The sequence below is a fragment of the Nomascus leucogenys genome, chromosome 18 (genome assembly GCF_006542625.1).
Source record: "Nomascus leucogenys isolate Asia chromosome 18, Asia_NLE_v1, whole genome shotgun sequence".
NCBI lineage: Eukaryota > Metazoa > Chordata > Mammalia > Primates > Hylobatidae > Nomascus > Nomascus leucogenys.
Genome location: NC_044398.1, coordinates 98,721,737 through 98,736,603, shown reverse-complemented (window position 1 = coordinate 98,736,603; position 14,867 = coordinate 98,721,737). Strand labels below are relative to the sequence as shown.

General features: G+C 54.3%; 1 protein-coding gene across 1 annotated transcript in view; it reads right to left on the bottom strand.

Moving 5' to 3' along the window:
- Window positions 1-14,867, bottom strand: part of LOC100600175 (coronin-7) — a 61,523-nt gene that overhangs the window by 38,048 nt on the left and 8,608 nt on the right. Inside the window, exons 5-7 of the mRNA XM_030799120.1 lie at window positions 14,374-14,557; window positions 13,311-13,387; window positions 3,113-3,163 (exon numbers count right to left, since the gene is read on the bottom strand). Of these exons, the coding sequence (XP_030654980.1) occupies window positions 3,113-3,163; window positions 13,311-13,387; window positions 14,374-14,557 (312 nt within the window). The remainder of the gene's footprint in view (window positions 1-3,112; window positions 3,164-13,310; window positions 13,388-14,373; window positions 14,558-14,867) is intronic.

The window sequence follows — 14,867 nt, the reverse complement described above, 5'->3', positions numbered from 1 at the left end:
AGTTGTAAAGGGAAGGGGCAGCAGTGGGGGTCCTGGGGGTTCTGCAATCAGAGGGGCGAGCCTGCCTCTGTCACCCTGAGGTGGGACCCTGGAGAAGCCACAGAACCATCCGACCCTTGGGGTCTACACCTCCGAGGAAGTGGAATATGCCAAGTGCCTGGCGCATAACAAAGGGTGATACGTGCAGTCTAAGAACCAAGCAGGGGTGTGAGCAGGAGGAGGCTCCCCAGGGTCCCCTGCTCCAAGCTCACGCCTGAGGCAGGGCTCCAACAAGACAGTGGAGGGCGGACTCCCTGGCCCACTCTGGGCTCCCGGACAGCACCAGGGCTCAGGTGGGGTGGGACCCACAGAGGACAGAGGTTGGATGGAGGGCAGGCGGCCCCGCTCCCTGACCCCCAGCCACACCCCACTAGGCAGGAAGGATTGCCAGAGAAGGCACTCCCAGAAGGCCTCTCCCTCGAGCCGGCCCCTCGGCTCACACCGGCCCTGGCTGCCAGCAGCGGTTTTCCTAATAGAAGCCAGGTGTGGGCCAGATGCCCTGGGCGGAAGTGGGGGGCAGGGCCACACGGAGAGCGGCATTCCAGGCCTGCTGCCCCCGCACCAGGGCCCGAGCACAGGCCCCAGCCAGCAGCTGGAAGGGGTGGGAGCCACCCACGCTCTTCCCAGGTCTCCTCGCCCCAAAGCCCCGCAGGGGGGCTCCCTCCAGAACCAGATCCTCTCCCTCTCTCTTCACGGAGCTGGGAGCCCCTTGGATAGCAGCCACTCTATCCCCACCTCGGCATCAGTCACCGCCCCCAGCCCTGCTGGAAGAGGAGGGGAGAGGAGGAGGAGGGCTGGAAAGAGGGGGCGGAGGAGGGGAGAAGAGGAAGAATCACGTGGGCCCAGCGAGCTGGCTCAGAGCCATGCCCGGTAGGTCAGGGGCAGAAGCATAGGTGCCCCAGCAGTGCCCTGGGCTCTGGAGAGGAGAGTGCAACCTGAGAAAGTGAAGGGGGCCGGGGGAAGCCTCCGTGGCGCCTTCAAGCTGAGCCTGGGCCCCGCTTTCTGGGCAAAGGCTTTGGAAGTCAAAGAAAGCTACCTAGTGAGGATACCGCACACACCCACACTGCCTTGAGATACAGACAGCCACCATCTACTAGGCCCAGGTCCCACATGACGAAGCGGTCAGCCAGCCTCACCAGCAAGTATGACCAGGGTGTGGCCAGAACCACTCTGCCCGGCTAGTTTCACTGGTTAAATGGGAGTCCTCTCGGTCTTCAGCTGGACAAAAATGGAACTGACTGTACCGTTTGGACTAAAAAGTTGCAATCTTCCATGTGACTGGGTTTCTCTCCTGAGTCTTGTGTGTGTAGGGGTCTCTGGGGCTCCAGGCTACCGCTAGTTTGGTTTGGCCTGGTGGTTTGCCCTTGACCCCAGGTGGGGAAAAAGTCCTAGAAATGGGGAGGGGGTATCTGTGATGGGCCTAGGTCTTTGCTGGGGAGCTCCTCTCCTGAGCTAACAGTAGGACCCTAAACTTCACCTTCCTCAGGGAATAAGCCTCCTCAGCTTCTAGAAAGTTCTTTTTAGAAATGTAAATCCATGGCCAGGCACAGTAGCTCACGTCTGTAATCCCACCACTTTGGCAGGCCGAGGAGGGTGGATCACAAGGTCAGGAGTTCGAGACCAGCCTGACTAACATGGTGAAACCCCGTCTCTACTAAAAATACAAAATTAGCCGGGCATGGTGGCGGGCACCTGTAGTCCCAGCTACTCAGGAGGCTGAGGCAGTAAAATCACTTGAACCCAGGAGGCGGAGTTTGCAGTGAGCCGAGACTGCGCCACTGCCCTCCAGCCTGGGCGAAAGAGCAAGACTCCATCCCCCCAACCCAAAAAAAAGAAATGTAAATCTACTCATCGCACTTCCTGCTTAAAACGCCCTAATGGTGGCCGGGCATGGTGGCTCAGGCCTGTAATTCCAGCACTTTAGGAGACTGAGGAGGGAGGATCACGAGGTCAGGAGATCGAGACCATCCTGGCTAACATGGTGAAACCCAGTCTCTACTAAAAACACAAAAACAAAATTAGCCGGGCGTGGTGGCGGTTGCCTGTAGTCCCAGCTACTCGGGAGGCTGAGGCGAGAGAATGGCGTGAACCCGGGAGGCGGAGCTTGCAGTGAGCCAAGATCATGCCACTACACTCCAGCCTGGGCGACAGAGTGAGACTCCGTCTGAAAAAAAAAAAAAAAAAAAAAAAAAAAAAAAACAACTCTCTAATGGCTTCCCACAGCCCAGGTGACCACGGGCCTGGATCCCCCAGCATCCCTCGTGCAGATCCCTCGGACAAGCCCGTCCTCCTTCAGGCCATCTGTGTCTGCCCCCTTGGCATTACGCAGGCCTCTGCTCCCCCACCAGTTGCTCACGGAAGCACTAAACCAGCCCAGCAAGAGAAGCCCCCAGCAACCACCCTGGGACAGGGCCCTGTGTCTGGCTCCATAAACATTCCCTGCCTAGCGCAGGCAATGTTTATGGAGCCAGACACAGGGCCCTGTCCCGGGGTTGTTGCTCCTGCCTACAAGATCTCTGTAGGGCGAATGAACGGTGTCCCAGTGGCTGGATGCCTGCAGCATGAGCCAGGTTCCAGCTTCCCCGATCGGAACTGAAATGGCCACACACACTCCATGCACAGACACAAACCAGAACACGCTCAGTCCCTGGACCCTGTACGTTTTGATAGGTCCCACCCAGGGTCTTCCTGCAGAGGACAGGGGCTATTTCTTTTTGGCTCCTCTGCAGCTGGTCTCTGCTGACCATGCCAGGGTGAAGGGAGGGTGAAGGTCTCAAAGGAAGGAAGTGGGAATCTCAGATCGCTGCCTGAAGCCACAGGATGGCCTCCGTGGAGAGCCTGGGGGAAGCTTAGCTTCTGCCACCCTGTGATCAAAGCCAGGCCCTCCCAGGACCCACAACACACTTCACAGGAAGAGCTCCCAGCAGTGGTGGCCCACCTCCTGGGGACCCCTGGTGCTGCAGAACATGTCTGCCAGGACCCCAGGCCTGCCCCTACCTCCACCTGCTAGAGCCACTGGGTCCTCTGCCTCAGTGGAGGCTTCAACCCACCCCGGCTTGCCCACACAACTCACCTGAGAGGCCTGCGGCTTTGTTCTGGGGTCAAAGATCCGCAGCTGCTTGTCCTGGAAAAGCAGAGAGGAGGAAACCACTTGCGATTAGGGCTGGAGGGTACCTGGAAGCCAGCCTGTTCCGCCCACCTCCCAACTCCCAGCTCTGAGCAGCCCATCCCCAGCACACAAGGCTGGCATCACACACCAGGGGCTGGAGGGTCCCTGGGGGCCAGCCTGTCCCTCCCCCCCGCCAACCCCGGCTCTGAGCAGCCCATCCCCAGCAGGCAGGGCTGGCATCACACACCAAGGCATCCCTCCTCAGCCCCGTTTCTCCTCCTCCGCACAGCAGCAACCACCACCCAGTCCCCCAGTTTTCTGTGAGGAGTGTTCAGCTTCCTGAGACCTACTCCACATCAGGCATACCAGACACTCGACCCCTCCTAGTCTTCCAACTACCCTCTGAAGTGGTACTATCACCATGACCCCTCACAGACAGACAAATGGAGGTCCAGAACCAAACTCTAGGCTGTCAGAGCCCCACACATGCTCAGCCCTGTGCTAGGCCCAGCCTGGAGAGGCTCACACGACGACCTCATTTCTGCACTTACAGAATTTAGCACCTAACCAGGAAGACGAGCTTACATCTCCGAACCATCCATTCAGCAGTTACTGATTCAGATTATCCAAGGGGAAGATGGAAACAGACAAAAATCAGAAAAAAATGTACTGAAATAAAACACTCATGCTTTGTATAGGACCTTCTTTCTGTGGAACAATCTCTGTGTGTGTGCATGTGTGTGTGTGTACACAAACATTCATGCATAAAGAACAAGGGCACAATCTGTATCCACTACTACAGGCTGGGCCATAATAATTTTTTTTTCTTTTTTGAGACAGAGTTTTGCTCTGTCACCCAGGCTGGAGTGCAGTGGTGCAATCTTGGCTCGCTGCAACCTCCGCCTTCCAGGTTCAAGCGATTCTCCTGCCTTAGCCTCCCGAGTAGCTGGGATTACAGGTGCCCACCACCACATTTGGCTAATTTTTGTATTTTTGGTAGAGACGGGGTTTCACCAATTTGGCCAGGCCGGTCTCAAACTCCTGACCTCAGGTGATCCACCCGCCTCGACCTCCCAAAGTGCTGGGATTACAGGTGTGAGCCACCATGTTTGGCCATAATAAATTAAGTGCAAAAAGGAAATTGTAGAATAACATGGCATAGTGTGATTCTACTATGGTAAAAATCAACAAAAATCTCCATTTGTGTGACCATGATCCTGTTTGTTTTTATTGATACGCAACTGTCATATAGCCCATACATTTTACAAGTTTGCTGAGCAAGGAGAAAGGTCTAGACTAACACAGGCTGGTGTGCTAATGCTGGGTACCAAGAGGGGGAAGATGGGGGCTGGTTAACTTTTCCTTTTTACATCTTAGCACAGGTCTATTTTGTTTCATTCAGCACAGATTTCTGTTTTCATATTTTGAAAAACAGTAAACAACTGGAATTTGAAATGAAAAATACCACCAGCCAGGCATGGTGGCTCACGCCTGTAATCCCAGCACTTTGTGAGGCTGAGGTGGGTGGATCACCTGAGGTCAGGAGTTCGAGACTAGTCTGGTCAACATGGTGAAACCCCATTTCTACTAAAAATAAAAAAATTAGCCGGGCATGGTGGCAGGCGCCTGCAATCCCAGCTACTCAGAGGGCTGAGGCAGGAGAATCACTTGAACCTGGGAGAGAGGGGTTGCAGTGAGCTGAGATTGCACCACTATACTCTAGCCTGGGCAACAGAGTGAGACTCCGTCTCACGCAAAAAAAAAAAAAAAAAGAAAAAAAGAAAAACAACATCGTATGCACCACTACACATAAAAAAAACTTCAAATACACATGCTCCTCAACATACAATGGAGTTACGTCCCAATAAACCCATCTTAAATTGAAAATATAGTAAGTAGGGCCAGGAAAGGTGGTTCATGCCTGTAATCCCAGCACTCTGGGAGGCCTAAGCAGCAGATCACTTGAGGTCAGGAGTTCGAGACCAGTCTGGCCAACAAGGTGAAACCTCGTCTCTACCAAAAATACAAAAATTAACCGGGCATGGTGGCATGTGCCTGTAATCCTAGCTACTCGGGAGGCTGAGTCAGGAGAATCACTTGAACCTGGGAGACGGAGGTTACAATGAGCTTGCAGTGAACCGAGATCGTGCCACTACACTCCAGCTTGGGAAACAGACTGAGACTCCATCTAAAAAACAAAAAAGCTACCGTAGGCCAGGCACAGTGGGTACTGCCTGTAATCCCAACACTTTGGGAGGCCAAAGTGGAAGAATCACTTGAGCCCAGGAATTTGAGACCAGCCTGAGCAATATGGCAAAGTCCATCAATGGACATTTCTCTCTTTTCGTATTTTTTTGTTGTCGTTGTGGAGATGGAGTTTCACTCTTGTCACCCAGGCTGGAGTGCAGTGGCGCAATCTCGGCCCACTGCAACCTCTGCCTCCCGGGTTCAAGCGATTCTCCTGCCTCAGCCTCCCAAGTAGCAGGGATTACACATGCCTGCCACCACGCCAGGCTAATTTTTTGTATTTTTACTAGAGTCGGGGTTTTGCCATGTTGGACAGGCTGGTCTCGAACTCCTGACCTCAGGTAATCTGCCTGCCTTGGCCTCCCAAAGTGCTGGGATTACAGGTGTGAGCCACTGTGCCTGGGCTTTTTTGTTTGTTTTTGAGACAGAGTCTCGCTCTGTTGCCCAGGCCCAAGTGCAGCGGTGCAATCACTGCAAATCAACCTCCTGGACTCAAGCGATCCTCCCACCTCAGCTTCCCAAGTATCTAGGACCACAGGCACAAGCCACCAGGCCCTGCTAATGTTTTAATTTTTCTTTTGTAGAGATGAGGTCTCACTATGTTGAGCAGACTGGTTTTGAAGTCCTGGCCTCGAGCAATCCTGCCTCAGCCTCCCAAAGTGCTGGGATTACAGGTGTGAGCCACGAGGCCTGGTTTAAATATACATTTTAAAAATATATATCTAGAAATGGCCAAAAAGCATAGGAAAATATGTTCAATATCGCTAACCATTAGAGAAATACAAATCCAAACCACAATAAGATATCCCCTGACACCCATTAGGATGCCTATTACATTTTTAAAAATAGCAAGTGTCAGGCCGGGTATGGTGGCTCATGCCTGTAATCCCAGCACTTTGCGAAGCCAAGGCAGGGGGGAATCACTTGCGGTAAGGAGTTAGAGACAAGCCTGGCCAACATGGGGAAACCCGGTCTCTACTAAAAATACAAAAATTGCCGGGTGCGGTGACTCACGCTTGTAATCCCAGCACTTTGGGAGGCCGAGGCGGGCGGATCACGAGGTCAGGAGATCGAGAACACAGTGAAACCCCGTCTCTAATAAAAATACAAAGAATTATCCGGGCGTGGTGGCGAGCGCCTGTAGTCCCAGCTACTCGGAGAGGCTGAGGCAGGAGAATGGCATGAACCCGGGAGGCGGAGCTTGCAGTGAGCCGAGATTGTGCCACTGCACTCCAGCCTGGGCGACAGAGTGAGACTCCGTCTCAAAAAAAAAAAAAAAAAAAAAAAAATTAGCCAGGCATGGTGGCATGCACCTGTAATACCAGCTACTCGGCAGGCTGAGGCAGGAGAATCACTTGAACTCAGGAGGTGGAGGTTGCAGTGAACCGAGATCACGCCACTGCAGTCCAGCCTAGGCAACAGAGTGAGACTCCATCTCAAAAAAAAAAAAAAAAAAAAAATTGCAAGGCTGGGTGTGGTGGCTCACACCTGTAATCCCAGCACTTTGGGAGGCCAAGATGGGCGGATCACAAGGTCAGGAGTTCAAGACCAGTGTGGCCAACATAGTGAAACTCTGTCTCTACTAAAAATACAAAAATTAGCCAGGTTTGGTGGTGTGCGCCTGTATTCCCAGCTACTGGGGAGGCTGAGGCAGGAGAATCGCGTGAACCCAGGAGGCGGAGGTTGCAGTGAGCTGAGATGGCGCCACTGCACTCCAGCCTGGGTGACAGTGCGAGACTCCATCTCAAAAAAAAATAAAAAAAATAAAGCAAGTGTTGGTGGGTACGTGAAGTTAGAACCCTTGCACACTGCTGGTGGGATTGTAAAATGGTGCAACTGCTATGGAAAACAGTATGGCAATTCCTCAAAAAATTAAAAATAGACCTATCATGTCTTCTAGCAACCCCACTTCTGGGTACATATCCAAAAGAACTGAAAGCAGGCCATGAAGAGATATTTGCACACCCATGTTCATAGCAGCACTATTCGCAATAGCCAAGAAGTGGAAACAACCCAAGATCTACTGATGGATAAATGGATAAACAAAATGTGGTCTGCGTATACTATGCAGCCTTCAAAGGCAAGGAAATCCTACTGCACGCCACCACAACGAGTAACCCTTGACGATGCAGCATTTCATTATGCTCAGAGAAATAAGTCAGCCCCAAAAGACCAAATAGTATATGATTCCACTTATGTGAGGCATCTAAAGTAGTCAAATTATAGATATAGAAAGTGGAATGGTAGTTCCTAGGGGATGGGAGGTAAGGCAAAGGGGAACTGTTATTTAATGGGTATAGAGTTTCAGTTCTGCAAGATGAAAAAATTCTCAAATCTGTTTCACAACAGTGTAAATATACTTAACACTACCGAACTGTACACTTAAAAATGGTTAAGATGGTGAATTTTGGCACTTTGGGAGGTCAAGGCGGGAGGATCATTTGAGCCCAGGAGTTTGAGACCAGCCTAGGCAACATAGTGAGATCCCTGTCACTACAAAAAATTTAAAAAGTAGTTGGGCGTGGTGGCATGTGCTAGTAGTCTCAGCTACTCAGGAGTCTGAGGTGGGAGGACTGCTTGAGCCTTGGAGTTTGAGGCTGCAGCAAGCTAAAAAAAAGAGGAAGAAGGTAAATTTTATGATATGTGTTTTCTTACCACAATTTTAAAAACTAGCTATTAGGCCACAAAAATACATTGCTAAGTGAAAGAAGCCAATCTGAAAAGCTACAAACTACATACCATATAATTCCAACTATATGACATTCCGGAAAACTCCAACATACAGATGACAAAAAGATCAGCGCTTGGCAGTGATCTGGGAGGAGGGAGGAAGGGATGAATAGGTGGAATCCGGGGTATGTTTAGAGCAGTGAAACTATTCCATATAGTGGTTACATTACGTCATGCATTTGTCACAACCCATAGAACATATAACACAGACTGACCCCTCATGTAAACTGTGCACTTTAGTTAATAATAATCTATCAGGCCGGGTATGGTGGCTCATGCCTGTAATCCCAGCATTTCGGGAGGCCAAGGCGGGTGGATCTCTTGAGGTCAGAAGTTTGAGACCAGCCTGGTCAACATGATGAAACCCCATCTCTAAAAATACAAAAAATTAGGCTAGGCGCAGTGGCTCACACCTGTAATCCCAGCACTTTGGGAGGCCGAGGTGGGCAGATCACCTGAAGTCAGGAGTTAGAGACCAGCCTGACCAACATGGAGAAACCCCGTCCCTACTAAAAATACAAAATTAGCTGGGTATGGTGGCACATGCCTGTAATCCCAGCTACTCGGAAGAGGGAGGCAGGAGAATCGCTTGAATCCGGGGGGCGGAGGTTGCGGTGAGCTGAGATCGCGTCATTGCGCTCCAGCCTGGGCAACAAGAGTGAGACTCTGTCTCAAAAACAAACAAACAAACAAACAAACAAACAAAAAGTAGCCGAGTGTGGTGGCACGTGCCTATAGTCTTAACTACACGGGAGGCTGAGGCACGAGAATCACTTGAACCTGGGCGGCGGAAATTGCAGTGAGCTGAGATGGCACCACTGTGCTCCGGTAGTGCAATAATAACAATAATAATGTTTACCATTGGTTCCTCAATTGAAACAACGTACCACACTCATGCAGGATGTTCATCACAGACACTGGGGGAGGAGGTAAGGAATACGGAAAATCCTTGTACAACTTGCTCACTTTTTCTGTAAACTTAAAACTGTTCTAGAAAATAGTCTATCAATTAAAAGAACACAAAAAGAAATGCAGGGGAAAACCAGGTGAATTCCCGCTCCATGTGCAACCCCTCCCTGGGAGATGAGTAGCCTCTCTGCTACTACGAAGCTCCAGGCTAAGTGCTGGACTCTGGGGCCTGGAGGTTGTCATGGAAAACCGCGGGGTAGAACTTAGACCTGGTCATGGAAGGTCAAACAGAGCTTGTGCTCGGGAGGGAAAGACATTCGAGGAAGGTAAAATAGCATGAGCAAAGAGGTGGAGAAAGGAGCTTGCTGGTGTGTGGCGCTGGGGGAGGAGAGGCCACGTGAGGCAGATGGTGGGAACCAAGGGGGCCGTGGGCACACGCATGGCTGGCAGAGGCGGGGGCCTGTCTGGAGAGGGCCTCAAAAGCCAGGTCTCCCTGGTCTGCCACGGCAGGGCCCTGGTTTTATGCTGCTCCTGGCAAAGCCCTGCCAGCTGCAGCTTACCAGGCACCTGCTACGTGCCAGGCGGGCACCAGGTACAGTCCAGGGACTGGCTCTTAACACTCCACTACTCTACACCTCGGATTCAGAGGGATGGCGAGGGACAGAGAGAGGAGGATGAGAGACAGAGGACAGAGACCAGAGAGAGAACACGAGGGACAGCGAGGGATGAGAGAGGACAGAGAGGGACAGAAACAGAGGACAATGACAGAGCAGGCCAGACAGAGCAACTAGAGATCAAGGACAGAGAGAGGGGACAGCAGGAGACAGGCAGGACACCAGGGACAGCAAGCGACAGAGGCTCTCAAGAGATGAAGGGCAGGACACGACATCCAGCAGTCAGGTCTGCTCCTACCCCACAGAGCTGCAGAGACCGACAGCCAGAGTCCAGATGCCAACACCACCACTGACCAGCTATGACATGGGCAAGCCCCCGAGCCCCCTATGGTTTCTTTTTTTCTTTCTTTTTTTTCTGAGGTTTTAGTTTGTTTGTTTGTTTATTTTGAGACGGAGTCTTGCTCTGTCGCCCAGGCTGGAGTGCAATGGCGCGGTCTCGGCTCACTACAACCTCTACCTCCAGGTTCAAGTGATTCTCCTGCCACAGCCTCCCAAGTAGCTGGGATTACAGGTGCGTGCCACCATGCCTGGCTAATTTTTGTATTTTTAGTAGAGGAGGGGTTTCACTATGTTGGCCAGGCTGGTCTCGAACTCCTTACCTCAGGTGATCCGCCTGCTTGGCCCCCAAAGTGCTGGGATTACAGGCGTGAGCCAGCGCCTGGCCACCCGCCCAGCCCTGCGAACTATGAGGATGCGGACAGCGCCACCGCTGGGCAGGGCTGGGCGCTGGGGCTAAGGGCGGAACTCACAGCACACACTCCATGAGGGCAGCTGGGCCACCGGGTGCAGGAGCTTAACGCGGGGTCCAAACCAGGGTTCATAGTGGGCACTGAGGCTGCTCTGGCTCAGCGGAGAGGAACTGGACTGCAGAGGCCGCGTCCTCCCCGGCTCATCAGGCTCAACCATGCCGGGAGTAAGAAGCGCAGCAGGCCGGGATGGGCCATCCGTGAGGAGAGCGCGCCCCCTGGCGGCCTCCTGCCCCTTCTCTCCCAGCTCGGGAGGCCCCTTCACCCAGTGGGAGGAGCTGAGGGGAGCAGGAGGGGGCTTTGGTGGTCCTGGGAGGCAGACCTGCTCACACAGCGGCAGGACAGGAGTGGGAACCAGGGGCACGGAGGCTTCCCAGCCAGGAAGGAGATGGGGCGGGGGCGGAGGCAAACTCCGGTAGGAAGTCCCATGACCCCCCGACCCCATACCCATTTGGCAGCCCATGGCATGAGCAGCTCCAGTGCATAAACCTAGAGCCAGGTGCCACTGCAAAGAGGGGCTCAGGCTCGCTCCTGCTGTGGGGTGGGCCCATTCAGCAGCTCCAGCACAGCTCAGGACAAGCCATCGCTCTCTGCACACTCATAGGCATCACCGGCTGCCCCACTACAGTCAGGCCGCCCCCCACTCCCGGCTCCATACTGCCAGGGTTTGCATTGTAGGATGCCCCCACCAGGACCCCGATGTACTCCCTTTACAGCAAAAGAAGGCAGCAGCCGACCCAGAGCTGAGGTACCCATTGGCCCTAGACTGTGGTGACAGGTGCGGCTTGGAGGCAATGCTGCATGCCCGCAGGGGGAATTCCTAGGTCCAGGAACCAGGGGAAGGAAGGCGGTGTCGTTCCACTAAGCATCACTCCCACGACCCACTTGGGAAATGTCTGCTTCTCGTCCCTGCAACTTTAAGCTCTGCGTTTAGTGGGGGAAAACACATCCAGTGGGGAAGCAGCAGGAGCTCCTCTGTACTGTGACTCCTGTGACTTTTCCTGCAAGACACCAGCAAGCAAGGAGAAGAGTGGCCAAGCCGGTGGCCCATGGGGCTGCTCACTGTCCTTCCCTGCACAACTGTGATGGTAAATAGGGCTTGGACCCCCAGGAGGAGGGCCTGGACCACCACACCAGTGACAGAGAGGCAGAGACAGTTTCTCAAAGAAAAGAGACATCACGGTCTCAAGGCAGCCATCCCTGAGTCCTGCTGAGACTGCCCAGGCCATCCCCTCTGCCTGGGATGCCCATCTCCTCCTTCTCAGCCAGGGCTCATCCCTCAAGGACCGGCCTCGAGCCCACTCTGCCTGGAAAACCATCCCCAGCAGGGTTAGGTCAAAGCACGCATAACAGGTCGCCCCAGAAGGGGCTCCCTGGGGGCCTTATTGGCCCCCAGAGCCCAGGCCAGTGTCTTGGGACTCTTTGCTCAACAACACCACAAAGGAAAAACTGATCAAGACTGGGAGATGTGGCTTCCACAAAAGCAGAGTACAGAAAAGAAAGTTAGACTAGGGTCCCTCCAAGTATGCAGAGCCCTGGGGTGGGATGCTCAGGTCTGGTTGGCCTCCCTGCCCTGCTAGCTCCTGTTCGGCTCCATTCCCAGGCCTCTCAGCCATTCTTCATGTGTCTTCAGGCTCGGCACACCTTCAGAAGGGCCCTGATGGGTGCCCAGCAACCCCCACATGTCTTCAGAGACCCTTGGTGGTACCCACGGCTGCCTCCCTAGGGAAGCCCTTTGGCCCTGGTCTCAGGCCCCAGCCCAGTCCTGGCTTTCTTCCTCCCACCTCCTCCCCTGCAGCTCTTCTCATCCCCTCCTGGGAGCAGCACTGTGCGGTCAGCAAATCAAACAAACGGGACCTTTTCACCTGCAGCCGGATTCTGCTGAGAGCCCCTCCGGGCCCAGACTCCACTGACACCTCCAGGTACCGCCGGCAGCTCAACAAGGCTGCAGCCACCCTGGAGTGGCTCTGCCCAGAACATTCACACTAAGTGCCCCTCTAGCGCCCCCTCCCTGCCACAACACATCCCCGTCCGAGTGACAGGCCTCTCCTGCTGCCTCAGGATCGCCACACCTCCCACCCAACCCTTCTCCAATACTTGGCTCCCTCCTCCCAAAGGTCTCCCCACTCCCGGCAGAGAACAGCTGTCACCTCCCCGCAGGCTGCCCCACATCCCCCTGTAGACACTGCCCCTCCTGCCACGCACTGTCCATGTGGTTCCAAATGCAAATCCACTCCCCTCACTGCACCATCTGCCCTACTCTGGCCTTTAACACTTCACTGCCTTCCCATTACCCCTACGGCAATAGGCACAACCCTTACTCACCACCCAGCACCCGCCTGCCCTAAACCTGCCTGTCCTAGCCCCGATCCCTGCCTGAGGCCACGCGTCCCTGGCCTGTCCAACCAGCTCAAAGCACCATTTCCCTCTTGCAGAGCCCGGGTCACCGGTCCTCTTGTCTGTACTGTCCGTGACAGAAGTCACCTCCCTAGCAACTGGGGCCTGGCCCAGCACCTGCGGCCAAATGCTGCTTAACAAGAGTCTCGCAGAAAGGCTGGTGGTTCAGACAGACCAGACAGGCGGCCAGAGGAGGCTCGCTGAGGGTGGGGACGTTAGGGCACAAACCAGGGACCAGCGTGGACTCTCAACTGACAGGGGCCCAGGCAAGGTAAGGGCTTCCAGATGTAGGTGAGCAAGGGTGTGAGGGGCAGCTAGGGGGCAGGGCACACAGATGACCATCCTGACCTCAGGGCTCCACTGCCCCCTAAACAACAAGCCTGGAAGGCCCAGCCCAGGGGGTCCCAGGCCAGGAGGCCTGCACAGAGCCCCACAGGGAATCCCCGCCTGCCTGCTCACCTTGCACGCTGTGCCCACCAGGGCTCCATCCCGGCTCCAGATGGCACTCTGCACCAGGTCCCCATGGGCCGCCAGCTCTGCAGAGAAGCAGTCACAGTCAGGCCCCGGGCAGTGAGGGCACCAGGGAAGTGGGTGGGGGAGGGCCTTGCTGGGGGGAACTCCCAGAGCAAAGGCAGCAGCTACGAGGGTCCTTTTCAGCCAAGGGGGCAAGGGTAGAAGCTTCTCCCAGACAGGCTTCCCCTGCACCACAGGCTGCTTCCTTCACCCCACCTTTGTGCAGCTATACATCACTCAACTACCTTCCGAGGCTCCCTGCTCCTGGCCTGGCTCTCTCATCCCTCCCAGATTCACTTCCAACACAGCTCCCACCCAACAGGGTCACTCCTGCCTTAAACCTCTACTCTTGCCATCTATACTCTCCCTCGCTAGTGTGAGGTCTTAAAATACTTCTCTACATCCTCTGCAACTCCTGTTCCAGGTTAAATTGTGCTCCCCTAAAAAGATGGTGAAGTCCTAGCTCCCACTACTTTTCGGAGTCTTGCTTTGTCACCCAGGCTGGAGTGCAGTGGCGCAATCTCAGCTCACTGCAATCTCCACCTCCTGGGTTCCAGCAATTCTCCTGCCTCAGCCTCCCAGGTAGCTGGGATTATAGGCACCTGCCACCATGCCCAGCTAATTTTTGTATTTTTAGTAGAAACGGGGTTTCGCCATGTTGGCCAGGCTGGTCTTGAACTCCTGACCTCAGGTGATCCACCCACCTCGGCCTCCCAGAGTGCTGGGATTACAGGCATGAGCCACCGCGCCCAGCCATTATTTTTTTAAATGCAGAAAAACAACAGAAAAAAAAAAAAAACAGCTAAGAGGATGAAACTGATGGCTATGGAGAGCAAAGAGAGATGGGCTGTTTATTACAGCCTCATAGAATCTTAAGACTTCTATACTATGTAAGTGTAAAACTTTGATATCTGTTTTTAAATTTATGTTACTAAACATGCCAACAAAGAAACGGAGTGTTGTCCAGAGTGGGGCTGCCCTGGGAAGGGCAGGCCAGGGTGGCCTGTACCTGTCAGGGGCTGCTGCTTGGCCGCATCCCAGACCTTCACAATGGTGCCTGCTGCGCTCACCAGAACGCCGTCAGAGGTGGGGTGGAACTGTAGCACCTCCACTGGGAGGTCCTCGGGGCCCAGCACCACCCCGGGTGCTGAGGGCAGGGCCTGGCCGGGCCCTGGCAGTCGCCAGAGTTTTACCTGCAGGAAAGACCAAGTCTGTGAGCACAGGGCTGAGGGCCTCACTGCCTTGAGTCAGCTGCCATGACCCCAGTGAGGTCCCGTGTTGGAACTAGGCTGCTCCAGGAGACCACACACCCTGGCCTTTGGGGGAGCGCCCACCCGCCTCAGCTTGCTTGGGCCAGGGGCTGCATACCCCACATCCGAGAAAGGAGGGAGGGAATCTCAGCTCCTGGACCCCAGGGCATGGTCCCAGAGTCGGGCAAGTGGCTCTGCTGTTTCTGGCAGCCTCCCTGCCTGCTGTCCTCGGGCTCCAGGTCAGGTCAGAGCC